Source organism: Centroberyx affinis, unplaced genomic scaffold (genome assembly GCF_046629955.1).
Source record: "Centroberyx affinis isolate AG114_WGS23_722 - 3 ecotype Tasmania unplaced genomic scaffold, CSIRO-AGI_Caff_v1 ptg001898l_1, whole genome shotgun sequence".
Taxonomy (NCBI): domain Eukaryota; kingdom Metazoa; phylum Chordata; class Actinopteri; order Beryciformes; family Berycidae; genus Centroberyx; species Centroberyx affinis.
The window spans coordinates 239,460-266,814 of NW_027280264.1; the positions used below are offsets into that span (position 1 = coordinate 239,460).

At 41.4% G+C, this 27,355-nt stretch overlaps 3 protein-coding genes across 3 annotated transcripts; 1 reads left to right on the forward strand and 2 right to left on the reverse strand.

The window, feature by feature from the left end:
* Positions 1–520: 520 nt before the first annotated feature.
* Positions 521–17,701, reverse strand: LOC139653227 (outer dense fiber protein 2-like). The gene is made up of 18 exons (XM_071530206.1): positions 17,609–17,701; positions 16,283–16,417; positions 15,706–15,792; positions 14,639–14,796; positions 13,662–13,779; positions 12,745–12,876; positions 12,338–12,412; positions 12,153–12,224; positions 11,822–11,938; positions 10,888–11,043; positions 10,525–10,634; positions 8,674–8,809; positions 7,525–7,635; positions 6,581–6,844; positions 3,978–4,078; positions 3,159–3,321; positions 1,799–1,924; positions 521–744 (listed from the first exon to the last, which is right to left on the reverse strand). The coding sequence occupies exons 1-18, from the start codon at positions 17,699–17,701 to the stop codon at positions 598–600; spliced, it is 2,301 nt and encodes a 766-aa protein (XP_071386307.1). The 3' UTR covers positions 521–597.
* Positions 17,702–18,358: 657 nt separating this feature from the next.
* On the forward strand, positions 18,359–21,898 carry LOC139653228 (uncharacterized). Its single transcript, XM_071530207.1, has 2 exons — positions 18,359–19,035; positions 21,324–21,898. The coding sequence occupies exons 1-2, from the start codon at positions 18,624–18,626 to the stop codon at positions 21,476–21,478; spliced, it is 567 nt and encodes a 188-aa protein (XP_071386308.1). The 5' UTR covers positions 18,359–18,623; the 3' UTR covers positions 21,479–21,898.
* A 343-nt stretch (positions 21,899–22,241) lies between these two features.
* Positions 22,242–26,015, reverse strand: seta (SET nuclear proto-oncogene a). Its single transcript, XM_071530200.1, has 8 exons — positions 25,775–26,015; positions 24,471–24,528; positions 24,172–24,314; positions 23,876–23,979; positions 23,626–23,739; positions 23,063–23,233; positions 22,643–22,774; positions 22,242–22,540 (listed from the first exon to the last, which is right to left on the reverse strand). The coding sequence occupies exons 1-8, from the start codon at positions 25,845–25,847 to the stop codon at positions 22,517–22,519; spliced, it is 819 nt and encodes a 272-aa protein (XP_071386301.1). The 5' UTR covers positions 25,848–26,015; the 3' UTR covers positions 22,242–22,516.
* Positions 26,016–27,355: the final 1,340 nt, after the last annotated feature.

Sequence of the window (27,355 nt, forward strand, 5' to 3'; positions counted from 1 at the left end):
TGCGTTTGCCGATAAGCAGATTTTTTTAATGGAGTTTGGCAATAAATCAGATTGGATATAACAAATAATCACCATATCAGATTCTGTGGTCCTCAGTGGTGAGTTTATAGCGACCTTATCGTACTTCATGGTATATTAATCTCCTATGATATCACTATAATATTTGTACAATACCCAGCAATACACTCAGCTCTTGTTAGTGAAGGTACAGATCAGTTAATTCAAAGTAAAAAGCTATTTAATGTTATATTACTATAATTTATTCTGCCAAAACAGAACATGTAAAATTTGGCTTCATATTCTCACATTCAGAGACAGAAAAGAGGGAAAGACTTTCAACAAAAGACTTTGCAATATGAATCAAGAATTGTACAGGAATTGTCTTGGTGACACTGATAAAAACCATTTATTCCAAAGAACTTAAATAAAATCTAGTCAAGTAAAATGTAAACATTCTCATATTAAAATTAACATTAAAATTTGCTTTATCAGCTTCATAGTTATTGCAGGAAAAGTCCAAAGTAGAAAGTGGATATAGTGTCTCTTGCTGGAACATTAAAATGCTCTGTGGAGGACGGATGCCCGGTCATTTTGCAGTTAGCTTGAAACTAAAGAGTCACCAAACACGTTCCCATAGGAGGCTTTGAGAAACTGGACGTAGTTGTTCAGGCTGCGGTTGGTGGAGTCCGACTGCTCCAGTCTGTCCTTCATGTTCTTCAGCTGAGACTGCAGACGACGCTCCATCTGGAGGAGGAGGGCAAACACAGACTGTACTTTTACTTTCAACTGTGTGACTTTAAACCTCTAGTTTGGCAGTTTCAGCAGGGGCTCCCAAAACTGTTTGAGGGGGTACAAATTCATACAAACTCATCCAAAATGAAAATCAATGGACAACATATTCATTTCATTGGTTTGTGGCATTGTTGGTGTCTCGGCTGTGTTTCTGATCGGTTTGGTGCCCTGGTGGATTGGTGGATCGGGGTATCGGTCTCTTTCGGGGGCCTGGAGATTTCTTGGTGGTTCCGGACTCTTGAACGGTAGTGTAGCCTACTTGTACCTGTATCTCCATTTTATTGCTTTCTTCTGTTTTGGCACACACTTTTATTTAAAGTTCCATCTGTTTTTAATTGTATCTCTGTTTGTTTGTTTTTTTTCAGTTGTACCTGTTTATCTCTTGTATTACCTTTTATTCCTATTTTTTTATCTTTTTTTTTCAGCACACACTTTTATGTAAAGTTCGATCTGTTTTTAATTGTATCTCTGTTTGTGTGTTTTTAGTTGTACCTGTTTACCTCATATATTACCTTTTATTCCTATTCCTATTTTTTTTTTTTTTTCTATCATTCATTTTGGTAGTTTCACATCACTGCTTTTGGGTTTTATTTTATGTAAAGCACTACTGTTTTTATAAAAGTGCTATACAAATAAAGTTATTGTATTTATTAATTCATTTTCTTTACTCGCTTTACCCTTTTCTTCAGGGTTGAAGGCTATCCCAGTAGACATTGGGCAGAAGGCAGGGAGAACATACATATTAACATTTAATATTAACAGTTATTGTCAGTTTGATGATAGCTGCGTTTTTAAATACATATGTTATGTAGGGTGGTACCAAATTATTGGTCTAAACTAAAAACAAGAGGCAGATTAGATTATCTGTTAAACTGAATCTGAATCATCATCTTGACTATATCACACATGAAAAGCAACAAAAGGTCTCTGATTATTTTATATCTGAGATGTTAGCTATCAGATATTCAATGGGAATTAATCAAAGTGTGAAGGCAGTGTGACGCACCTCCTCCTTGCCCCGGAGCAGCTGACTCAGCTCGGTCTTGGCGATGCTCAGCTGGCTCTCCAGGTCCAGGGCCTTGGACTGGGAGGCTCTCTCTTTAGATAGCGCCCTCTGCAGGCTGTCGTCCACCTGCAGGGCAGAGGGGGAAGTTAACTGTCACCTTCAAGCTTTATCTCTTTATCTTTTCCGTCTTTTCAAGAGAAGCGCATAATTGCGGCTTCGACACTTAAAAGTTGGTTTGACTCTGTGATTGTTATGAATAATATTTGGCTGCCACTATTTCACAATATCTGTCTCCTTGCAAAAATGAATGGTGCAAAAACAACAACAAATGATAATTGGTCACAGGTGATCATGTCCACACAAGATCTTATTCAGAACCCTCTTTAACTCTCAGTAACACTCAGTAAAATCATTCTAGAAATACGTCAGTAATGCCGAAGGCTAGATTTAGGTTAGTCTTTGCACTTTCATTTTCTTCACATGTTTTGGTCAGTACTCACAGACATATGCTCCGTAACCTCTTTTAAATCCCTCTTAAAGACATATTTTTATAAGTGTGCTTTCTCAGGGCTTGTGGTCTGATTTTACTTTCACCTTTTAAGTCACTTCTTAAACCCTTTTTTTATACAAAGTAATTCTCTTGTTCCTTATTCTATTGATTATTTTATAATGATTTATTTTTCTTATTATACTCCTCATATGTAGCTCTGTTGCTCCTATGTTTTATAACCTTTACACTGTTTTAAAATAGTTTTTACTATTGTTGTCCACCATTTTTATTTTGTCTTGTGAAGCACTTTGTAACTTTGTTTTGAAAGGTGCTATATAAATACATTTTATTATTATTATTATTATTATTATATGTCCATATGCTTATGCTCTTGCACACATTCTATGTGTACTAAGTATGTAATACTGTGTATTTATGCATGTATGTGTACATATGTACTTGTAGGTATGCACACATGTTGTTAGTATGTATATATACATGTGTGTATGTATGCAGGTATGTATGAATACATATGTAAGTGTAATCGTACATGTGTATACATTGCCAATCCCTACCTACCACCCCTTTTCCTCTGACTCAGGAAATACAACATTTCCTAATCCACACTGTTGCAAGATGTACTATTGTAAATACACCCAATAAAAAATTGATCACAAAAAAAAAAAAAAAGTTTTATTTCTTTATCTTACTCTATTTGGACTCACTGTTAGCAGCAAGAGGCCTAACAACAGAGCTCGCTGTTTCAACCGACAGCTGACCGAGTCAATATTTTCTGCAGGTCCAAGTACTACAGGTATGGATGAGACCAAAATGGCTGAGCCCGTCCTGTGAGTGTGTGTGTGGTCGGACCTGTCTCCTGGTGTCGCTCAGGGTTTGCTCCAGCTGTCTGGACAGGAAGCTGCACTCGCCGCCTCGCTCCTCCAGCTGCTGCTGCAGGCTGCGGACGGAGGCTTCCTTCACCGAGACGACCCGACTCATCTCTCTGTTCTCCACGCTCATCTCCTCCAGCTTCCTGCACAAATGAGAGACCGGGAAAAAAAAAAAATGAAATTACAAATGAAGGATTGCATTTTGGAAAATTTCTGCAACCCGTTTCTCTCAACGTTTAAAAAACGCAGACGTTAGCAAAAGTTATTAAGATGATGTATAACGTTTAGCACTAACATCACTGTCGTGCCAGCAAGTAGCTTCTACAAGTAGGTGCCACTTTTTTCAAACACACACATTAGGGCTGGGCAGTATATCGATATTATATCGATATCGTGATATGAGACTAGATATTGTCTTAGATTTTGGATATCGTAATATCGTGATATGGCATAAGTGTCTTTTCCTGGTTTTAAAGGCTGCATTACAGTAAAGTGATGTCATTTTCTGAACTTACCAGACTGTTCTAGCTGTTCTATTATTTGCCTTTACCCACTTAGTCATTATATCCACATTACTGATGATTATTTATCAAAAATTTCATTGAGCAAATATTTTGTGAAAGCACCAATAGTCATCCCTACAGTATTGTCGCAATATCAATATTGAGGTATTTGGTCAAAAATATTGTGATATTTGATTTTGTCCATATCGCCCAGCCCTAACACACATACACATCTGATTTTGGAAAGACACCCTTTATGTGTCTGCTCCTCGGCCATATATATATATCAGGTTTACCTCTCCAAACTCTCAATTTTCTCTTTCAGTACGTTGTTCTCTTCCTGCAGCAGCAGATTCTTCTGCTGAAACGTCTCCAGCCGAGCGCCTTGCTGCTCCACCTGAGGATGAGCACAGTCAGCAAGACAGGCGGTGGGGGCAACTGTAGAAATCACCCTCCATGCATTCATCCTGCATTATTACTGCCGACTAGAGATGTTAATGATTAATCGACAATCGATTAATCACCGTTAAGAATTTGATCGATCAAGAATATATTAACTGATTAATCAATGCAGGCTATGTGCTATTTCTCATTTTTTGCTGAAATCATTTACCGCCACGAGGGCGCAATTTAACTTTCACCACTTATACAGAGGAAGAACAAACCCAAGCAAGCGGGCGGAAGCATTACACCCAAAAAGACAACAGTGTTCATTGTAAACATTGTAATACAGAGTTGAAATACAGCAGCTCTACAAGCACAGTGAGAGAGAAAGCATTCCCCCGGCTGACACTATTTCTGCCCCCCGACCCCCAGAGGTCTGTTAACTAGTTAATCTTTTGAATTCTGCTTGGTTGAGTAACTTGTTGAGTCGGCCTAAAGACATCTGTAAAAACACACATTTTGTATTTTCCAATTTCTATGTCAAAAGCTGTTTTTTTACATAATGATTAATCGATTAATTGGTCATTAACGTGACTGACGATCGATTAAGGAAATTTCTTAAAATTTGCATCCCTACTGCCGACAGTTCTTTCTCAAATGTTACACAGTGGAACCAAATTAGTAAACTGTGAAAGAAAACTGTAGCATCTCACATATACATGACCAGTCTGTCTGTGTGTGACTCTGTGTTCAGGCCTAAATCTCCCGTTGGCCTGAATTTGTTTTTTCAATAATGTTGGGACATTTTGGGATGTAAACCACTTTCTGTGGGCGTGTCTTGTGGGCGTGGCCAGTGGTGATGAGGTGAGGCTAGAGGCCGCAGAGCAGGAAGTCACAGCAACAACAACAACAACAACAACAACAGAGGAAGAAAAAGCAGGAAGAAAAGGAAGAAGAGCGAAGCTAAACATTCAGAAACACGGTGAACATCAGCGTCAGATCGGCTGTGGAGGCTTTACGCCGCCGGTGACCTCAGCCTCAGGAGCAATGACATCATCAAGATGACTGACAGGCGCTGGGGCGGGACTAACAATACACCTCCTGACTCAACAGGAAAGAGTGAGCTCAAATTTTGAATCCGGTCCAAGTGAACGTGGAGGAGAGAAACTCTGGTGGGGAAAGTGAAGGAGAAACGCTCTCTCTCCTCTCCCAGCATTTAGCACTGTGGTGCCCATGAGCAAGGCACCGAACCCCCGACTGCTCCAGCTGACAACAGTAGACTGTGTTGACCTGCAAAGCTCCCAGTGTGAATGTGTGTGACTGTGTTAAGTGTGAAGCAGGATGCTGCTGGGGAACAGTATGCACACTCAGCTTCCCTCCCTGGATAAATAAAGGTGAAAACAAAAGTCAATATGTGTGTGCAAACAAATGATATTTAGCCGCTCAACTCGCCTCAACTCGACTCTACTCACTTTTGGTAGTACCACTTGGTTTTCCACTGCAGATAGTACCCCCTCAATGTAATTTGGTTCTACTGTGTAACACTGAAGAGAGCCACTGTACAGTGTCGTGTTTCCATTTTAGAAGTCCATCTTTTAAACTGCTGCTGCACTTTGGCTCAGACCCCAAGAGGAAGTGTTTGGAAAAATCAAGGTTTGGTCCGGTAACGATTGGCTGAGAGACGCCACAGTTTTGTGTTCAGATACATTGATTTGGTTCCACTCTGCAACATACGCCTGCAGTACAGTGATGCAGGACAGAACAGGATAAACTCATGAAAGTCAGGGAAGCACGATGAATCATGATTACAGATTCCACAATGTATAATCATAGAATATTGGTATATTGGCAATGTAGAAACATTTGATTTCATTTAGAGTTGTAGTTGAAAACAGTCAAGATGTTGATGTAAGATGCAAAAAGTATAGTAACACACTAATCATATTTGGAGCGGTTTATCTGAACTGGTGAAGCGGTGCGGTTCGTTAATCCAGCCAATTACAGGAAACCACCCCAAAACGCAAGGGATTATGGGTAGAAGGGGACGGATGCGGTTCTTCATGCTTGGAAAGCCTAGCAGAACAAAATGAAGTCTGGACTGATGCTCATATTCAGCTACTTCTTCATGTGTTCTTAACTGGTATGAACACCACAGAAGAAGAGGCAGATAAGTCCATCATGTTAGATAAAGTCACAGGAAGTGGATTGTGATTTGTTTTGACCAAAATCTTGGGCTCTAACCTGGCAGGATGACCAATAAACAAGCTACTTGTGAGTCATGTGACTTTAGTTTACAAGCCCTGGCTCACTTGTTATTAGTCAGTATGAACCTAAATAAACCAAATACAACAAAGTAAACTTTTCCACTCTGGTTCAGACCAAAGAAAATAAACTGTGTGATCACACCCTGAGAAAATATAGTTCCTCAAATCCTCAAGACTAATAATCACAACTGATTGTAATATCTGGCAAAACAAACATGACTCCTGGCTGCAGGTGTGCGCTCTGCTCTCACCTTGTGTCTGACATCAGAGAGGGCGGAGCTCTGGGCGGCGCTCCTCCTCTCGTGGGCGTCGGCCTCGTCCCGGGCCTCTCTGAGCCGCAGCTCCGCCCTCCTCAGCCTGTCGGGCAGCGGCTCCAGCTCCGCCAGCCGGCCCAGCAGCTCCCGCCTCACCCGCTCCAGCTCCCGCTCCAGGCTCACCTTCACGTCCCGCGCCTCCTTCTGCGTCAGGTCCAGTCTGAGGCGGTGCTCCTCCGACTCCAGACGGGCCTGCTGGACCTGCAGCGGCAAACAGGGAAAGTCTGTTTTTTACCAGCTGAAGGAACTCGACACTTTAGCCTTAGGAGGGAAGAGGTCTAACTCTAAGTTTTGGTTAAAGGCACAAAATGACCGTAATGTATCTGCAGGGGGTTGATAGGGTTGATCATCAATACCAAAGACTAGGGCTGGACGATATGGTTGAAATCAATATCACGATAATCATAAGGATTTTTTTCGATATTGATATATATGACGATATGGCTCACATAAGCGAAATCACGTTAAATAATCAAATTAATGTTCATCATATTGAACCGAATGGTAATGTTTGGTGTGATGTCAAACTAAACTGAATATTCCTACCATACTTCATTTTGTCTGAGTTTCTAAATAAAATTTGCTTGTTCTCATCAGTTCACACAGCAGAATTGTGCGTCTCGATATCCCACAAATCACCATATCATCACAATATAATCCCACTGAAAGACGATAAACGATAATATTGAATTATCGTCCAGCCCTACCAAAGACTCAGTGAGTGTTTACATGCACGCTAATAAACCGATCATAGTCCAACTAAGGCAATTCCCTGATTCCATGTAAACAGCATAGTGCGAAAAATAGAAATCGTAATATGTTATTTGTCAGTATGTTTATGTTACTAGTCGTGTGCTTGGAGGTTTAGAGGCTGACTCTACCTTAGTCTTGTATTTGTCCACCAGGCCTTCGTGTTTTCTGACTGACGTTTGAATCCGGCGGGCTTCAGACTGCAGAGCGCCGAGCGTTTCCTCAGATGAGATCAGCGAGGCCTTTAATTACAATGTTTACAACAATAATCATCGATTCATCTGGTCCACTGTTACAGTAATACTGATCATGAATTGACACATTCTAGATAATGTAAACTATTATACTACTAAAAATGTTATGGAAATTCTTTCTTAGGAATAACCCCTTGAGATGTACCATCTCGTTTTCAAGGGGGTCCTCAACGACAAAAATACAATATAAACACAATTAGACAAAACATTTAACAAAAACAAAAAATAACAAAAAGATAATTAAACGATACCAATAAAACCAAAGAAACCCCAATAAATATCAAATAATAAGACATACAAAATCAGGAGATCACACTCCAAGCAGAGCATGAAAGTGGATCATTCATTCATAGATTATAGAAAAGTATTAAAGTATTATTAATGTCAGTGAGAGCATTAAGTAATAAAGTTATAAAACATAATTATAGAGGTGTTATTACGGACATGTACAACTGATCCTATAATAAGAAGACAGGGTATTTTTGAACAGGTGGAAAGATGATATGGACCGAATATTTACAGGTAGATTATTCCAATCAGAGGGAGCTTTAAACATAAAGGCTTTCTTAGCTATTGACTTAGAGACTGCAGGAACAGAAAAAAAAGAGCTGTATAGAGTGTCTCAATTGATAATTAGAGGAGAAAGGTACCATAAACTGTATTAAATAGTGAGGGTAATTGAAATGTATACATTTAAAAATAAACTGCAGCCAATGTCGCTGTCTTCTTATGATGGGAGAGGGCAAATTAAGAGTTTCATACATTGTACAATGATGAGTTATGAAAGGACAGCCAAGAGTATAGTAGTTCTACTGTTACTACTACCACTACCACTACTACTACTACTACTGCTACTACTGTAAAAATAAACAGCTATATTAGTTTGATTAACAAACAAGCAGCTATAATAGAGCAGAGAACACTTAATAACGCCCATAATGGACTAATAACTAAAACATAATAATGAAAACAGATCAGTTAAGAGGTTATTGGTCAAAGCAGGTTTATAAAGTGAGTTTCCGGGACCTTCAGTCTGTGGTTGTCCAGCTCGGCGGAGGCGTGGTCAGCACTCAGACCGTGGAGTCGGTCCAGCAGCTCCTCTCTCTCCCTCCGGCTTCTCTCCTCCGCCGTGTGAAGCTGTGAGCTCAGTTCACTCAGCTGGCTGCCAGGTCAGGATGTTCAGTACAGTAAAGCTTGTGTTAAGAGTCACTGACACCGTTTAGGTTTACTACCCATCTTCCATTTCAAAATCACATCCCTTTTTATTTCTTGACTGAATTTGAAGATTTCGGTTGCTGTTCAGTATGAGCAATATGACCCAGGGTTCCCACCATGCCCTAACATGAATTTTCGTGACTTTGCATGTAAGTGTTCTGACACTCCTGCAACCTGTCCTAAGCTTTTGGTTTAACTTCGAGACTCTTCTCAAACATACAGATAGGAACCCAGATAATAAACTGGTGACTGTGTGTTTGTGCAGGATTTTATTTTGGACATAATCTATCTTTGGGATCATTTGAATTTGGGGGTTGAATTTTTGCCACACAGCAATCCTTTCAGCAACGATGGCATCATCGGTCTGTGACCTTCAACACTCACTGGATCGGTTTGCAGCCGAGTGTGAAGCGGCTGGGATGAGGATCAGCACCTCTAAATCCGAGGCCGTGGTTTCTCAGCAGGAAGCCGGTGGATTGCCCACTTCGAGTCGGGAGTGAGTCCTTACCCCAAGTGAGGGAGTTCAAGTATCTTGTTCTCGAGTGAGGGGGACCACGGAGCAGCGGAGCGGTACTGCGTTCGCTTTACCGCACCGTTGTGACGAAAAGAGAGCTGAGCCAGAAGGCAAAGCTCTCGATCTACCGGGCGATCTTCATCCCGACCCTCACCTATGGTCATGAGCTATGGGTCATGACCGAAAGGACTAGAGCTGCAACGATTAATCGATTAGTTGTCAACTATTAAATTAATCGCCAACTATTTTGATAATCGATTAATCGGTTTGAGTCATTTTTTAAGAAAAATAAGTCAAAATTCTCTGATTCCAGCTTCTTAAATGTGAATATTTTCTGGTTGCTTTACTCCTCTATGACAGTAAACTGAATATCTTTGGGTTGTGGACAAAACAAGACATTTGAGGACGTCATCTTGGGCTTTGGGAAACACTGATCCACATTTTTCACCATTTTCGGACATTTTATAGACCAAACAACTAATCGATTAATCGAGAAAATAATCGACAGATTAATTGACAATGAAAATAATTGTTAGTTGCAGGCCTAGAAAGGACAAGATCGCGGATACAAGCGGCCGAAATGGGTTTCCTCAGGAGGGCGGCTGGCATCTCCCTTAGGGATAGGGTGAGAAGCTCGGTCACCTGTGAGGGACTCAGAGTAGAGCCGCGGCTCCTTCGCACAGAAAGGAGCCAGTTGAGGTGGTTCGGGCATCTAGTAAGGATGCCTCCTGGTCGCCTCCCTAGGGAGGTTTTCCAGGCACGTCCAGCTGGAAGGAGGCCACGGGGCAGACCGAGGACCAGCTGGAGGGATTACATCTCCACACTGGCCTGGGAACGCCTTGGGATCGCCCAGTCAGAGCTGGTTAATGTGGCCAGGGAAAGGGAAGTTTGGGGCTCCCTGCTGGAACTGCTACCTCCACGACCCAACCTCGGATAAGCGGTTAAAGATGGATGGATGGATATTAAAGTAATAATCAGAAGAAGAACTGGGTAGTTCCTTGATTTTTTAGTTTATTTTAGGCATTGTGTAGGCAACTATAGGTTCTCAGATGACAGAACCTACTGTGTGCTTACTGATGATTCATCACTGTACCAGTAAATCAGCTTAACCAACACTAACCAAACTTAAACCAAACATGTGCGCTCACGTTTTGAGAGCGGCGGCTTCCTCCTCCAGCTGTCCTCTAGCGGCCGCCTCTTCAGAGTGGCGGGAACACCAGTCATTAGATGTGGAGAGAGCTTGAGCCAGCTGGGACTCCTGAACAGTGAAATACACAGAACAGCATAAATCTATTATTATTTTTCAGTTCTGCATCGCAAGTCATTTTCATAACCGGTACACATTTATATTTTAGGGCATTTTGCTGACACTCCTAACCAAGACGACTTAACATGAGGCTGCTGGCGGATCTAACCAGCAGCCTGTCAGTGGCAGACGGTATCTCCTGCCCTGCTGCCCTGTGAACACCCGGCACTGAGTCAGACCTTCAGTATCTCCCACCACCGCTGACCTTCTCCTGCAGCTCCTCGGCCTGCCGGGTCAGCAGGGCCGCGGCGTCCTGAGCCCGCCGCTCCTGCTCCTCCCCTCTCTGCTGCCTCAGAGCCTGGATCTCCTCCTGCAGAGCCTGGATCTCCTGCTGCTGCCGGCCGTGGCTCTGCTGCAGCTTCTGGTCCACACAGAGGGGAGGGGAGACACTCACACACTGATTTAAAGAGGCGTTAAAACCCCTTTCACCATGATTTTCCCATTTGTCACATATGTATTCTGTATCTGCTCGTTCCAACGCTTCACTGAACCTACAGCTGCTCATATTGAGTGAAATCTTCAAACCCTAAGATGCCACTTTTTTATGGCTGCACCATTACTCCAAATGGAAAAAAACAAGATGTCCTGTGCATCATTTTATACCCGTTTCTCTGTAATTCAGAATGAGATATTTAGTACCTTGACTAGAATTTAAAATAAAGTTCTGTGGGTTTGAACAAAGCTTGGCCATGCAACATGCGTTTGGGTGGGAGAGGGGGGTAATAAGTACAAACTGACTAATATATCTGCAGGGGGTTGATAGAGCTGTCGATCAATAGTAATGACTCAACGATTACTTGACTGTACTAGAGACTTGCGTAGGAGGAGACAATTTCTAATGAAGCTAAAGCACTGTCAGAGGTCATAGATTGCCTAATCTATGACTTCTATAAACCAATAGACATTGCAACAATATCAACAAGTCTTGACAAGTTCCAGTGGGCGAGGAGTTATTGTTCCAAAACAGAGTACGGGCCAGAAAGTGAGTTTTGAAAGCCAGAAATCAAATCAAACCAAGTTCAGAGCAGACATGGCAGGATGGTTCTTGGGGCTGTTTTGATGCTCCCAGGGCATGTTGGTCCACGTCTGACATTTCCAGTGTGGATTTTTTTTTTTTTTTCCAGTTTACTTTCACAAACCTGAGTCTGGGCGGCCAGTCGGCTCTTCTCAGCCTCTCTTCTGTTCAGCTGAGACTCGAGATGGATGCGGGTCGACTCCAGGACTTTGGACAGCTCTTCAGTCGTTTTCACGTTGTCCTGCCAGGTGGAAGGGAAGCAGAGGGAGTTTCTGTTTATGAACTCCAAAAGGTTAAAGACATATAATCAACGACAACATAACAGCCGTCGATTGCCACCTGTTTCTAACTATCCAGCCACGTCAAAGCAACTGTAGCATCCTTTACTTCTTTTTAATCAGTGGTAATAGTAATACAAATCATACAGTGATGTAAAAATTTGGGTATTTTAAAACCTTTTCAAAATCCAAATGCTCAGCGAGCTTGGAAGCCTCTTTCTCTTTGCTGGTGAGTTTGGCCAAAAGTTGCTGCAAGAGAAAAACAAAACAAAATCAATCTTCTCTGATGCTGTGTAGTGATTGATGCACATATCAATAAGGAGAAACACAACACTGAATATGACTGGGTGCTTATTACTCACAATGTTCTCCGCTTCACTGTCGGCCAATCTCTTCCTTAATGAATCTTTCTGTTCTGACGACACCAGTGATTCTTTCTATTGATACAAGAAGTCAGCATGGAAATAACTTAGTGATGGGAAGATCTGCTTATCTCCTGATACGATTCAACACGTGATCTGAGGTTCAGGTTTCAATAAAAACACGACACAATGCGATAAATAAAAGTTCAATGACAACAAAGACTGTGCGGAATTATGTTCATTTCTGAGCCACAAATCTTTCTAGCGTTGCCATTGGCTGCTAGAATGTAAACAACAATTTAAAAATGTCGTTACAAAGTGACAATAATATCATTTGGATGGAGAGCTTGTGGAACTGTGATGATCAAAGCGTCTCATTTGCGAAAAGAAACGAGAGAGAGACCGACCTCGTGTTCACGCCACTCTCTGAGGAGTTCCCGCAGGCTGTGGTTTGTGTTGTCGAATATCTCGATCTTCTCCAACAGCAACTCCTGCTGCCGTCCGAGAGACGCTGCGTTCATCTTTGATAGTCGCTTATCCTAAAAAACAAAAGGGACATGGTTATCTACAGTGACAGCCGTTGTAGCATCTATCCTGCATCGTCCGACCCACTGATCTCCTTCTGCAAACTGTGGGAAAATGATCATCTGGTGTTAAAGTCAGCATGAAAAATAACTTTTTTTTACACAGCTGATTTTCCATGTCACAATATACACCAATATACACCTAAAAACATACGGGTTCACTCACAATGTTCATCTAAAAGTGGGAGTATTTGTTGTGTTCTTTTATCTTTCTATTTCACTTGATTTAAACTGCACTAGTTTACTTTTTAAGTCTTTTATCGTTTGTATCTCTTGTCTGTACTTTTGCACTTTTTAATTGTAAATCTTTTACCTTTACTGTATTTTTATCACTCTGTAAAGCACTTTGAATCGCCCCAGTGTATGAAATGTGCTATACAAATAAAGCTGCCTTGCCTTGCCTTGCCTATGTAACAATAAATAACCCCACAAATTACAAAAATTTGTGTTTTCTTGTATTTTTATATCAAAACTCCATTACTTTTCCTCCCTGGAAAGAAGTATATCTTTAGTAGTGACCTCATGCTGCACTAAAGGGCGTAAATAAAAACTCCAGCCAATAAAAGCCATCAAATAAAACTGTCTTTCTCTCCCTAATTGATCTCCCATTGATTTACACTTCTGAAATTATCCCTCTCTGCGTTATGTCCCGCCCCAACATCCTGTTTCAACAGGAAATATGTCAAATTAAGGAAGCAAGATGCTCTCAAAATGCCGTTTCATTGTGACTTTAAAGTAACCTTGGCCAGGCTGTCGATGGTTTCCTTCAGCTGATTGGCTACCGTCACGCCGTCGATCTCTGCTTCCACCAGCGCTCTGAGCAGCAGGTCTGACTCCCGCTGACAGCCAGACTCTGACCTGAAGACACGGGGAAACTCTCTCAGTTACAGATGGTTGAGCAGGCCAGGGTTCCTACACAGTTTCAATTAAAAAATTCCATACTTTTTCCAGACCTTGAATTGTTTTGAAGATTTTGTCTGGTGTTCAATATGATTTATGCAGATAGACATCTTGCCCCTGCTAACTAGGTCATATCACTGTATAGATGAAGATTGTTCTTCACAGAGACAAATATCAGAATATGTGAGATGATTGGCAGGGTTCCTACACGGTTTCCATTTTAAAATTCCATATTTTTCCCAGACCCTATGTTCTTGACCGGATTTGATGTTGGTGGGTATTTGATATAATGCATGCTGACAGCGGCTGGGTAATAAGAGCGTCCCTCTATCTGAACATTATTCTTCACATCAACAAAAACTGTGGACTCAAAGTGGCTCTACAACAACATAAAAGCTAGAATTATGTGTGTATGGGACCTGAACCACAACATTTTCCATACTTTTCCAGACATATTTTCAAATTTCCCAAACTATTCAAGACCTGGAAATGATCAAATTCATTTTTAATACTTTTCCAGACTTTCCAGACCTGAGGGACTGACACCAAAACTTGAATTTTTAGATCGCTGAAACATTTTCTGACATCAAACTCCATTGTCACTGCTGGAAACATCTGGACATGACGTCACCTCGTCTACGATTGGCCAGTTATCCACGAAGAAGAAAAATACACCGAACTACTAAATTGAGCCAGAAAGGGAAAGTACCTTGCCAGTGTTTTAACAGTGTTAAAGTGTTTTTTTTTTCCTTTAAACAGAATACACTTGTACAAAGCTGTGTTATCCTCCTCCACCTGCTGCGGCGGCTCTCCTTACTTCTTTAAACGTCGGTTGCTGTCTTGCTCTCTGAGCAGGACGCTGAGTGTTTTGGACGCCGCCTGCGGCTCGTCTTCCTGCTCCTCCGTGTCCCGCTGGAGGCCGCTCACTCCGTCCCACTGCTGCTGCGCTCCGCTCCGCTTCGCCTGCAACGCCGACTGGTGATCAAACACAACCAAACAGACACGAGCTTAGTGAAACACACAGATGATTAAACATAATGATTCACATAATACATAATACACATAAAAACACAACATGATCAAGTGTGATAAACAGAAATTCAACAACAAAAACAGACAAAACAAACAAAAAATCTACAAAAACACATCAAAATCAAGCAGCAATATACAGCACCCTTATTTTAACAGCACATTCTCATTCTCAAGGAAATCTAGTAGTGGAGTCCATATTTTTGCTAAATCAATTGCTCTCCCCCTGGATATATGTGTCAGTTTCTCTAGAACAAGACAAGATGCCATCTCTGTTATCCATGCATGTATAGAAGGTACATCAACATTTTTCCAAAAGAGGGCAATCATTCTTCTGGCCTGAAGAAGACCGAAGTCTATCAATAATAAATGTTTCAAATTAACTATAAAATCCTCTGGATATATACCCAGAACACAAAGTTTTGCTCGGAAAGGTACCTCCCTGCCCACCACCCGGGATATGTTCTGAACAACCTTTTTCCAAAAAAGACTGATGATTAAACTCTAATGTTGCTGTAGGAGTTGCTGTAAAAAAATAAATAAATAAAAGTCAAAATTGCATTATTGACTTTTGCAATTATTAGATCGCAAGGGGCTGAAATAATTCCTCAGAGGGAAATGTGTCTTCAGGGACTGTGCAGGATTTGCTGCCAACAAATCAAGCTGCATGTCAGTGAATACAGTATATTTTAGTCAAGCTGAGCAAACTCAAAGCATTATCATCCCATTTCTCCACACACAATGTTCTGAACATGTTTTAAGATCATGCAACCCTACTGCAATTCCAGAAGCACGCTCCGCTAAAACACTGCAATCAGATATGTAATATGCATTGATCAGAATCCTCTGCTGCACCTCAGTCTCAGGCGGTTCTGCGTCCATCATCAGTCTGTCGATCTTACTCACACGTTTGTCACCGCAGCCGAGTCTCTCCTCTGCATCCTGTGTGTTGACAGGAGGGGGGGGGACATGTGTGTGTCAGTATGTGAGGAAAAATGAACAAACATATGAAGAGTTTTCCAAATGTTCCAAAATGAGAGATCCACCAGTTGAAAATAGTGACACTCTAAGAAAATGAACGACAGCAGGAAATTAAAACAAATGATTATTAATGATAATAATTTAAGTATTTGCTTGACAAAATGTTATTATTATGTGTATTTTGTTTATATTCCATTTTGTTATCAGTAATTAATATCTGAGGCTCTTCCTCAAGTTTATTCCATTTTTTTCCTAATGAGGTTTTTTTTTTTTTTAGAGTTTTACCTTGTTGTTTTCATGTATTGTTTCCTAAAGTGGGCACTGTGAAGCCTTTGAGACTGTAACTGTGATTAAAGGATATACAAACAACTTGACGATAACGATTAAGATAACGATGTCTAATGGCTCTGAATTAAAATACAGCAGTGGGGGAACAACAGTGTGACGAGACCTGCCACTTGTATGAGCCTAAGTCTCTCCGGGTCGGTGTTCTTCCTGGAGGAATCCATGGGGCGCGGGCCTTTGACCGGACAGGGGAGTGATGACTCTCTCCGTCTCCCTTCATCTGTGCATCTTTGATCCTCTTCTGCAGAAAAGGTGGAAAGGTGGAGTTGGGTAAAGGACAGGGGTCTTGGTAAGGCTGGGCGATAATTATTTATTATCATTTATCGTCTTTCAGTGGAATCATATGGTGATGATATGGTGATTTTGGGATATCATGACTCACAATTCTGCTGTCTGAACTGATAACAAGCAGATTTTATTTAAAACCTCTATCAAAATGAGGTATGGTAGGAATATTATTTGAAAATGTCAGTTTGTTTTACATCACACCTAACATTACCATTTGGTTCAATGGGATGAGCATTAATTTGATCATTTAACATGTGATGTGATGCTGCATAGGAGGGCCATATTGTGATATATAGCTATATCAATACTGTAAGTAAGTAAATGATGATTTACTTGTAAAGCTCTTTTCAAAACAAAGTTAAAAGGGCAAAATTACAAGGTGCTGTGAGGAAACTAACAAATCAAACAAGACGTGATGCATTTCCAGTGGTGGAAGACGTACTGAGAACTTTTACTTAAGTAAAAGTAGCAATACAACAATGTAAAGATACTCCATTACAAGTAAAAGTCCTGCATTCAAAATCTTACTTAAGTAAAAGTACATAAGTATTGGCAGCAAAATGTACTTAGAGTATCAAAGTAAACGTACTCATTATGCAAACTGTCCCCATTTAGAGAGTTATATTTTTAATAAATTATTGGAATATTAATACTGATTTATTGACATACATGTACATGTGAGCAGCATTTTAAAGTTGTCAACGTGAAGCTAATCTTAACAATTTAACTTTTGGGAAGTCTAATCTATAACAATGCTATTTTATAGTTATTTTATAAAGATGATCAAATTTTAAAATATAAAATATTGATCTGAAAAGTAACTCGTAACTATAGCTGTGAAATAAATGTAATGGAGTAAAAAGTACAATATTTCCCTCTAAAATGTAGTGGAGTATAAGTACAAAGTAGCATAAAATGGAAAAACTCAAGTAAAGTACAAGTGCCTCAAAATTGTACTTAAGTACAGTACTTAGTTACGTTACTTTCCACCATTGTGCATTTCAAATAGTTACACTTGATTACAAAGTCATGTATTCAAAACATGGCTGGGATATTTTTGCATCAACGTGTAATAATGTCAACATGCAAAAGCGGGTGTTGCATTGATGTTGAGCTGTATCTCCATGATAAATAGGTGAATAACCTGCGGGCTGGGACTCCTCCTCATGTGAACGTGTACAGGTGTTTTCTCCGGTACATGGACGTGAACAGGCGGCGGTGAATCTCGGGTTTTCATTCTTTACCGACGTAAATACAAAAACGAGACCGCACTTAGGGCGAGGAAGACCCCGTCAAACAAGCGTTCAAAGCGGACAGCTCGACATTACTATGCTAAGTTATGTTACATTACTTTTATTTCCTCGACAAATCTCGACATCTTACCGAGGCGTTTTGTGTGGAACGGTTGTTTGGAATCGAGAGGCGGCCTCTGATTGGCCCGTTTGTAACAGCTCGTTCTGTGATTGGAGGAGCGTCGTTCTCCACAAGCGTTGCCAGTAGTAACGGACAACAAGTAAATGCTTATGCCAAATGTTACAACGCAAATACACAGTCCCATTTTCTGTAAAATATTTATCGTAGTTTAACCTGCAGTTTAGTTGTCTGCCATTACGTGTATTTTTGGATGTGTATTTTCCTCTTTATTTATTGAGAATTCACATAATATCGAAATAAAGTATATCATTCAACACATTCTAGCCAGGGTAGGATATGGTGATGAGGCATACAGAAGGTTACTCAAAAATATGTTTATGTAGGGAACTGAGGGCTTAACTCTCGTAACGGCTCTTCTCCTATGAGCAGAGAAAATAATAGCTGTGTAATTTTTCATGTACGCAGTTCATAAAGGAAATGGTGACTGCACTTCCTGTTTCTCTCCGCGTGCTAACGGCTACTTCCGGTTATTTCCTTCTACCCCACTAATCCTAGTCACTACACGGTAATACTTCACAATTCAGTACTCTTGCTGGTTGAATTAAGTTGACGAGTCGAATCTGTTTTCGATCAGCACTTGATAAGAACCGGACGACCAAAATATTGACCGATGTTGGCCCGGTGCTCCGCCTCAGATCGGGCGCGTAGCTAAAAACAAAAGCTGCTAACGAGTCAAGCTAGCGCTAACTTCCTGCCTGGCGTCCATGTGCGTGTGAGTGTGAAGCATGAGGCGCGCGCTGCTGCTAAAACAGCTGGAGACATGCTTTTCCGTCATACTCCTGTTTTACCCGACGGTGTACCGGCCCGGTGAGGCGTGCGGTGCCGCGGAGGAGGAGCGGGGGACCGGGACGGGCTCCTTCGTGCTGTGCCGGGCGTGCGGGCACGAGCTGGCGTACGAAACCGACATCCGCTTCGTGCCCAGCCGGCTGGCGCTGTCCGGCCGCAACGACACGCTGCTGGCCGGGGACCGACGGGTCCACGTCCAGCTGTTTGAAAACCCGCACGGACTCCAGTTCGAGGTTATCACCTTTCGAAAAGCAGACGTTACCAAGCACTGGCCGGCAGATAAGCGCTTCTCCTGGTTCCCGGGGTTTGCGTGGACGATGGCCACCTGCCCCCAGTGTAAAACACACTTAGGTGGGTAGGAGCCAGTACGCTGCAGACATGTCTGTGTAAACAACTCAAGAAGTCTCAAAACATTATTTGTCTTCAAAGTGAAACATTCTGTCAGTAGAGATGTGGCAGTTTTACTGGAGAAAAGGAGAAATCCAAGTAGGGCTGAACAATTAATCGAAATATTATCTAAATCGGAATATGGCCAATAGTGCAATATCCAAATCGCAGAAGCTGCAATTGTTTGATAAAGGTAAAATGTGTGACAAGACACTGTAGTGCTGCAGAGATGCCCTGGCCTACAAATCTTGTTCTCCTGATGTAAAAAAAAAAAAAAAAAAAAGCATGTTTCTTTGGTACAGACCCCAATAAATGTCACATCATCATGATTTTAATAGTTTTTCAGTGAAAATGGAAATTGTGATGCAAAAATGATCATTCACACTAATCGTGAATCATATCGCAATCGTAATATCTGTCCAAATAATCGCAATATGATTTTTTTTTTTACCATATCGTGCAGCATTAGTAGGAGCCAGTATGCTGCAGACAAGTCCATATAAACAATTCAAGAAGTCTCAAAACATTATTTGTCTTCAAAGTGAAACATTCTGTCAGTAGAGATGCGGCAGTTGCACTGTTTCTAATGCAGTTTTACTGGAGAAAATGAGAAATCCAAGTAGGGCTAAACAATTAATCGAAATTTTATCGAAATCGCAATATGGCCTACTGCAATTTTCAAATCGCACGAGGTGCAATATTTGTTAAAGGTGAAATGTGTCAAAATACCATTTTAAATGAAATATTGTGGTGCTGCAGAGATGTCCTGGCCTACACATCATATTCTACAGACTTAAGAAAACATCTTTGTTTGGTACAGATCCCTGCAAAAATCACACCATAATCATTTTAATACGTTTTTCAGTGAAAATGAGAATAATGATGTAAAAATTATCATTCCCTCTAATATTGCAAATCATATCGCAATTGCAATATCAGTAAAAATAATCGCAATAGATATTTTTGTCTAAATCGTTCAGCCCTAAATCCAAGGTACTCTTTCAAAATTAAAAGTTCTAGGTTGCTTGTTTGAGGAAATTTCTGGAAGCTTCAGTGTCTTGAAACAATTAAGACAACAATGTCCACATTAACAACTCATGTAGTCTCCAAACCTTACTTTTCTATTTCTGTTTCCAATGCAGGTTGAATGAGAAATCCAAGGCACTCCTTTAAAAAAAATAAAGGTTTTGTTTCAGGAAGCTTCGGTGCCTTGAAACAATTATGGCAGAATGAGACATAAAAAATTCCATATTAACAACTCATGTGGTCTCAAAACCTTATTCATCTTCAAATTGAAAGATTCTTTCAGTGTGGTGTGTGACAACTGCACTGTTTCCAATGCAGGGTTGATGGAGATAAGGAGAAATCTGAGGCACTTCTACTCTTTAAAAATTAAGTTTCACAGTTCCTACACAGTTCCAATTTCAAAATTCCAGACTTATTCCAGTCCTGTTTCTTGATTTAATTTGAAGGTTTTAGTGTTTGGTGCAGAGTCATCTTGCCCCTACTACCTATAATTTATCACCCAATAGATTAAAGATTATTCTTCATAGCAAATATTAGAATATGTGAGACGACAGGGTCAGAAAATTTGAGAACAAAATGTTTTTCCATACCTCTCCAAACCTTTCAAGACCTGGAGATTACCAAAAAAAAAATTCCATGACTTTCCAGACCAGTGTAGCAACCCTGTTTACTTGTTTCAGGAATTTTCTGGAAGCTTCAGAGTCTTGAAATAATTAAGGCAGAATAAAATACGACTAGTATCAATAAAGTGGCAGTTGATTCAAGAACCAAGTTGGAAACAAGTGGAATGACCTCACCCCACTGGCAGATTTTACCTGCTTGTTTAAGCAAACCAAGACTCAATACTAGTTTAAATCAGTGGTTCTCAACGTGGGGTCCGGGGACCACCAAGGGGTCCTTGAGGGGGTTCCACGGGGTCCCCAGCAAACTGATATAAACTTCATTATTTCATTTAAGTAAACACAATTAGAGAATGACTATTTTGATCATAGTTTCACTGTTATCTTTCCACCTACAATACAGATAGTCATGGGATTCTTATCTAACAATAAAAATATTTTTGGTTCAAAGAGACAAAATGGGGGTCTGTGGCCTTAATCTGGAATAAATCAGGGGTCCTTGATATGAAAAAGGTTGAGAATCACTGGTTTAAATTGACTTGTGGTGGCTTATTTAAAATATCTTACATCAACTTTAGTGATGAGACACTGCTGTTCCTCCTGCAGGTTGGGCCTTCCAGCCCGGCGACTGGCCCGACACGATCACACACACCAAGTTCGAGGAATCGGACCAGACTTTCTTGGCTCTAATCACCCATCGGCTGTTAAGAGAAGACTTCGCGTCGAGCCTGCTGATGACGCCAAAATCTTTCATGAGCTGACGGACTTTGATGATACGATCTTTATTTTTATTTTTTTACCCAGGTGCCTACGCTGCAGCCTAAATGTTTCTGTCCAATACAATAAAAAGTTTGTACTCCTCTACTCGGTCTGAAGAACCCCACACTTGTATACACAGTAAGTTTTATTGTAACAAAGCAAGTTGTACACCTCAAATTTAAAACAGTTTCTTTTTCCCCCCAGCGGAAAAGGAAAGGGTGATTAAATGTAAATTCCATGAGATAACAGGTCATTTTTTTTTTTTCCCATGAAGCAGTGGGGGCCAAAATTTACAAGCTTGTTTTTTTTTCTCATTTTGTTCTCTTTATTTAAAAATGTCATTTCAAATCTTATGGATATCTGTAAAACAATACAATGAAAAAAAAAAAAAAAAAAATCCCATAGAAATGGTGTCAAAATAACCACTCTCCCGGATAACCAACATACTCCCCGCCCCACCCCGGCTTACCCCCCCCCCCCTCCCCCTCCCCCTCTAAACATTACAAGTGAAAGGAATGAGCTGGTACTCGTTAACCACATAGGGGAAAAATAACAGTTTTTTTCAAGGGATCAACTCCCCAACTGAAGAAAATCATATATGGAAAAACAAAAACAAAAAAAACAAAATTGGAGAGTTCTGCTAGCGCTAGGTCACTACACCATGGCTTTAGTTAATTTACCACACAACCTTTAACAGGAGGAAATCTGTGTAAATTGTCTTTTCAAATTCTACTCAGGATGCCGTGCTGATTCTATTTTTTGTAATTTTTTTTTTGTATTTTTTTTTTTTTTATTATTGTTTTTGAGATGATTTTGGGGGATGGTACTCACAATTCAGGGCAAAGTGCCATTGGCTTTAGATGAAGTCAAAAGGAGAACATAACATGGCACCAACAGGTGAGAGGCTTCAGAATGGAGGATGAAGCACACACACACGGAAAAAAAAATAATAATAAAAAATAAAACTTTGCTCCCGATCATGGGTGAAAAAACCAAACAGGGAATAGAAGGTTGAGGGTCTTGGTAGATAATGTCATTTCTTAGTCGTCTTCTCCGTCGTCATCCTAAATAAAAAAAATAAAAAACAAGAAACCAACAGTGAGCGCTGTGTACAGACACGGCGGCGATCATAATAACGCTCTCTTAACAAACTACACCGGACGTACCTCTCCGTCCTCTCCATCGTCATCCTCGTCTTCCTCTCCGTCTTCATCGCCCTCCTCGTCGATGTCCTCCAGACCCTCCTCGTCCTCATCGTCGTCCTCGCCTTCTCCCTCCTCATCATCCATGTCAGGAACCTGAGGGATCAGAATCACCATCAGCTCTTGTTTGCTTTTCAATGATACAAAGCCATAAAGTTTACAGTTTCCCACTCTGGTGGATGGATGGATGGGATACAGCTGTTTATCTACCGGCCACAGTGGCTGGAGCTTACTTCAAAAAAATAAATAAATCCCCCCATCAGCTAGGCTAGATTTTTGGAATAAGACCTCCAAATGGCAGCTGGTTACTGGCAGCAAAGTGGCAGCGATACATGCAATATTTCCCACAGTAATAACAGTGGGATTTGGTGACAGTAAGCGTACCAGGTAGTACTGCAGGGGGTTTGGCCAGATGTCGTCCTTGATGACCTCGCCCAGCTCGTCGGCACCGGCGTCGGCGTGGTCGGTGAACCAGGTGAAGAAGCTCTCTGGCTCTTCGTGTTGCCTCTTCCTTCCCGCTTTGTTCTGTGTCTGGCTGGAGCGCTTGGTCAGGTCCTTCAAACACAAGGGAGAAAAAGGAAGAAAAAATATTTAAATTTAGATGAGTCAAATTACTTCAAACTTACTAATCCACAGCAACTCAACGGACAAACCGTCTGTTGTTGAATCAGATCCTGTTGATTTAACAATTGCCGTTACATCAATGCAATTACAGGTATGTAACAAGGTGAAAGAGTGAATGAAGTCTAGAAGAACAGAAAAGGCAGATAAAAAAAAACAAAGATATATTTTTAAAAATCCATTTATACAAAAATAATAAATCTAGCCAACTGGTAACAGACTGCTAAGGAAATAAATGCATTAATTGGTAACTGACCTGTAATTTGTAAATATGTATTCAGCACATCTTATATGAAAATGTTAAAATTGAAAGAATATAGACATACCTTTCCTGATTTCCATTTGATTTCTGTTGACTTTGAAGATGGGTCTCCGCTCTCATTCAGATGGAACTCTTTGGAAAGTACTTTGTTTTCGAAGTACGGATTTTCATCGAAATACTGGAACACACAAAACGGGTCGAGTTAAGAATGCAACAAGAAACGAGGGAGAAAAACATTAACCTGCAACCTCACATGGTATCTGTGTGTGTGTGTGTGTGTGTGTGTGTGTGTGTGTGTGGCAAACAATACTTACAAAATCTATTCTGTAGCCTGACTTGATGTCTTCAAACTCTGTCACCTCCACCCGGCTCAGGTAATGAAGTGCTTCTTCATCTTCCTCCCCCAGTAGGGCAGATACTGTGGGAAGAAATTAAAAAAATGTAGAGGCTGAACTTTATTTTGAATGGCTTTATCCAGCAGTAATCCAATCCTCACATTTTTAGGATGTTTGTGATGTATTTTAAAGTGCCAGAGTGTTTGTTTTTCCATCCGTACTGTAATTATGTCCATCTGTGTGGCAATAAGAGGAACTGGAGTTGAAAAGCTCACCTTGTGGATGGTTGACAAATGTGGTGACCCAGAAGTTGGGGATTTTGGCGATCAGTTCTGACCTCTTCTGAAAGAATGGCTGACGGAGTTTGTTGTATTTCTGTTCTACTTTGAGGATCTCCTCGCTGGCTTGCTCGTTCAACCTGAAGGACAAATGACAACAAAAATTAAGTCAGTTCAGAGCGTTCACACTGATCAAAAGTGTCCTGTCCAAAGCTTCCTTTTTATTCATTATGCATTTTAATTTAACATTTGGTTAATTTTCACATTAGTATGGATTATTTTTGACAATTTATTACCTGTCAATTTCATTCTGAACTTCGTCAATGTGTTCAATAGCTTCCTGTTGCTCTTTCTCTGTGAAAATGAAAACACCATTAATGTGTAACAAATTATGCAACGTTTATACCACATAAATTAGCAGTTTGCTTTTGAACCGCCAGGACCTGAACGAAAAATACCGCGGGATTTTTAGTTTCATCTAATCTAGAAAGAAAACCGAGATTAGTGACTCAACCCTGTAGACAAAGTAACTAAATAAAGAAATAAATGTATTATTGCTATAAAAATGCTATTACATCGGCAAATTACTATGAACCTAAACGGCCAGAGTCGCAAAACATTGTTCTTCTAATCTCAGGACACACGCATGGTGGTGTGCGGCAGCTAATCCAGCGCCACAGCACAGTCTGTAATGTAATGTTAGCTGTCAGATATCGGGGTTTTGTCCGGATCCTGGAGGTAATGTGAGCGGCCAATAGCATGGCTCAGAGAGAGCGGCTCCAGCGGCTCAGACACTCAGCGTTTCCTGCCGGCTGCTACCGAGAAGGCCGCGTGGTTTAAATGTGGGACGTCTGACTGCACACACTGGGCTCTGTCTGAGAAACCAGCGCGCAGGAACCAGCGAGGGGGGGATGCCCAAATACACCACCTAAACCCCGGTTCAGCTTCCGCGTCTTGCAGCCAGTTTACCAAAAAATAATCCCCCAGTCTGACTGATACCGTAGCTGGCTGGCATTAGTTTAATCGTGGCGGGATGAGCAACATAACAGTAACGTCGTCAGCTAGCGTTAGGTAACGTTACAACAACAACGCTAGCTGGCTAGCCGCTAGTGCCCAAATGAAACGGCTAACTTTTCGTTATGATTGTGTCGGGTTAGCAAACCACAGTATGGCAAACAAAGCATGAATTTGCAAACTCAAGCCATATTCAAAACGGCGCGTGGGGCAATAATTCTCCAACATCGCATATGACCACTCAGTCACTGGCCATCGAAATAACTGGCCATGCTGGTGATGCTAAATTACCTCGCTAACGTGGCCTCTCAAGCACCGGTCTGAACTGAACAACAGCAGTGCTCACACTACAGGCAGGAGCAGCAGCATGCTAATAAACGCGTTAGCTGGTAAGCTAGCTGCTGTGAGCGAAATGTAAATATACGCAGCAACCACTGCAGCCAACAACAAAAGCAGGTCCCGGGCGTAAAGCAAAATCAAACTAATACACGCTCTTTTACCAAGTATTTTGCCCCCCACAGCAATGAAATTTATGTTAAGAGAAGAAAGTGAAAATGGCGGTGAACAGGAGGCCGCCATTCCTTACCGGAGGTTTCGTCCGCTCCGTCATGGTTTGAGTTCAGCTCCTTTTTACTCACTTTTGCCGCCGAAGCCGACATGTTTTCGCAAGCTGGGAAAATTTACAGACGTCTGAGAGAATATCTGGTAGCTTTGAATCCGTTTTCTCCTAGAACAGGAGAACGCTAATTCGGCGTAAAGTTCAGCGTGCAGAAGCCAACAACGTGCTGCTTTCCACACAATGTAGCTGCTGAGGAGCGAGGAAGTCACAGCAAGCGCCGCTCACGCGCTCCTTTCATTACGAACGCGCCTCGCCGAAAGGAGCAGAGACGAGCTCCGCCTCTCAAAATAGGTCTCCCTGCACGGCACCAAATTGCTGTTTTACGAGAATCCCCCTTCTCTATAAATTACACCAAAAAATGAAATAAACGTCAAATTATTTTACGGATCCACCCAGCCGGTGATTTCCGATGTATTTACGGCCAAATATTGAGTTCATTCAGGCCAGGCCAAAACCTTCAGCGGGACCGACTCGCACTTGCGCACTTTAAAAAGATGCTGAATGTCAGTTGAAGTAGGAGCCTGTAGTCAGTGCAAATTAGCTCATAAGTCACAGTTTGGCCCGAGCTAATTGTTTGTTCTAGACTAGAAAAGATTGAATAAACACAGACATGTAAGTTCAAGCGGCCTTTAAATAGCAGGCGCACTCCTTAAACCATTCAACTAAGAAAGCTATGTGTAATTAACTGCTGTACATTTAGCCCGTGAGAAATTAGCCTATGAGGAAAAACAATAGGCTAGCGCACGGCTGTAGCTCCAATTAAGACAAGTGCACGGGTTAGAGAGTGAAGTATAGTGTATTGTATTGCAGTGTGTCCCCGCAGTGTCCTTTTATGTCTCCTTCCTCCTTGCTCCATGTACCCTTCCTTACATTGTTATTTATAATGGCTTTCACTCAGCCGCCTGTCACCTTGACTGAGCTCATCCAGCGCCACTATGAATTAACAGGGCAACACACGTGACAGGGGGGGGGGAAATAAAATAAAAAATAAACAACGCATGCATGTATGCTTTTACATGCAAGTTTGGGGGGTTTTATTAACTGGGGATGCTCAGTGCTGCTGTCAGTACACCTATATATCCTGGATCATGTTTTCTCCTCCTCCTCCTCCTCCCTCTCTTCCCTGCAGCTGACTACCTCCAGTATATGATTAATATCCCTGACACCCTCCTCCATGCCGGAGCAGGTTAAGCAAAAGCTCTTAAAAAAAAAAAAAAAAAAAGCTGCGGGGTGGTTTTCTGCCTCGTCCCGTGGAGGAGCGAGCAGCAGCAGCAGCAGCAGCAAGCCCCTCTGTGTGTGTTTGTCTTTGGTTGGTGACAGTGGAGGAGCATGTGGTCCTGCACTGGCCAATGCTGGATGAGCCCAGAGCAAAAAAAAATCAGCGCTGTCAGACTGTAAGCAGCAGTAGCAGCAGTGTTGGCACCGAGAGGAACTCTGCCATCCCCTGCAGAAAGCTCCCCCAAAAAGAGAAAAGCAGAGGCGGAGAGAGAGAGAGAGAGAGAGAGAGAGAGAGAGAGAGAGAGACAGGGGGAGATTTGGTTTCAGAGA

What these genes read in the sequence shown, in the direction of transcription:
- seta (XM_071530200.1), bottom strand. Translation starts at nt 25,847, where the DNA reads ATGTCGGCTTCGGCGGCAAAAGTGAGTAAAAAGGAGCTGAACTCAAAC. An exon ending in CAGGCTACAGAATAGATTTT is followed by an intron (nt 23,740 to 23,875) that starts GTAAGTATTGTT and finishes TGTGTGTTCCAG; the next exon opens with TATTTCGATGAAAATCCGTA. An exon ending in TCAAATGGAAATCAGGAAAG is followed by an intron (nt 23,234 to 23,625) that starts GTATGTCTATAT and finishes TTGTGTTTGAAG; the next exon opens with GACCTGACCAAGCGCTCCAG.
- LOC139653228 (XM_071530207.1), top strand. Translation starts at nt 18,624, where the DNA reads ATGAGGCGCGCGCTGCTGCTAAAACAGCTGGAGACATGCTTTTCCGTC. An exon ending in CCAGTGTAAAACACACTTAG is followed by an intron (nt 19,036 to 21,323) that starts GTGGGTAGGAGC and finishes TTCCTCCTGCAG; the next exon opens with GTTGGGCCTTCCAGCCCGGC.
- LOC139653227 (XM_071530206.1), bottom strand. Translation starts at nt 17,701, where the DNA reads ATGAAAACCCGAGATTCACCGCCGCCTGTTCACGTCCATGTACCGGAG. An exon ending in TAGGCTCATACAAGTGGCAG is followed by an intron (nt 15,793 to 16,282) that starts GTCTCGTCACAC and finishes GTCAACACACAG; the next exon opens with GATGCAGAGGAGAGACTCGG. An exon ending in TCTCTGATGTCAGACACAAG is followed by an intron (nt 4,079 to 6,580) that starts GTGAGAGCAGAG and finishes GCTCATCCTCAG; the next exon opens with GTGGAGCAGCAAGGCGCTCG.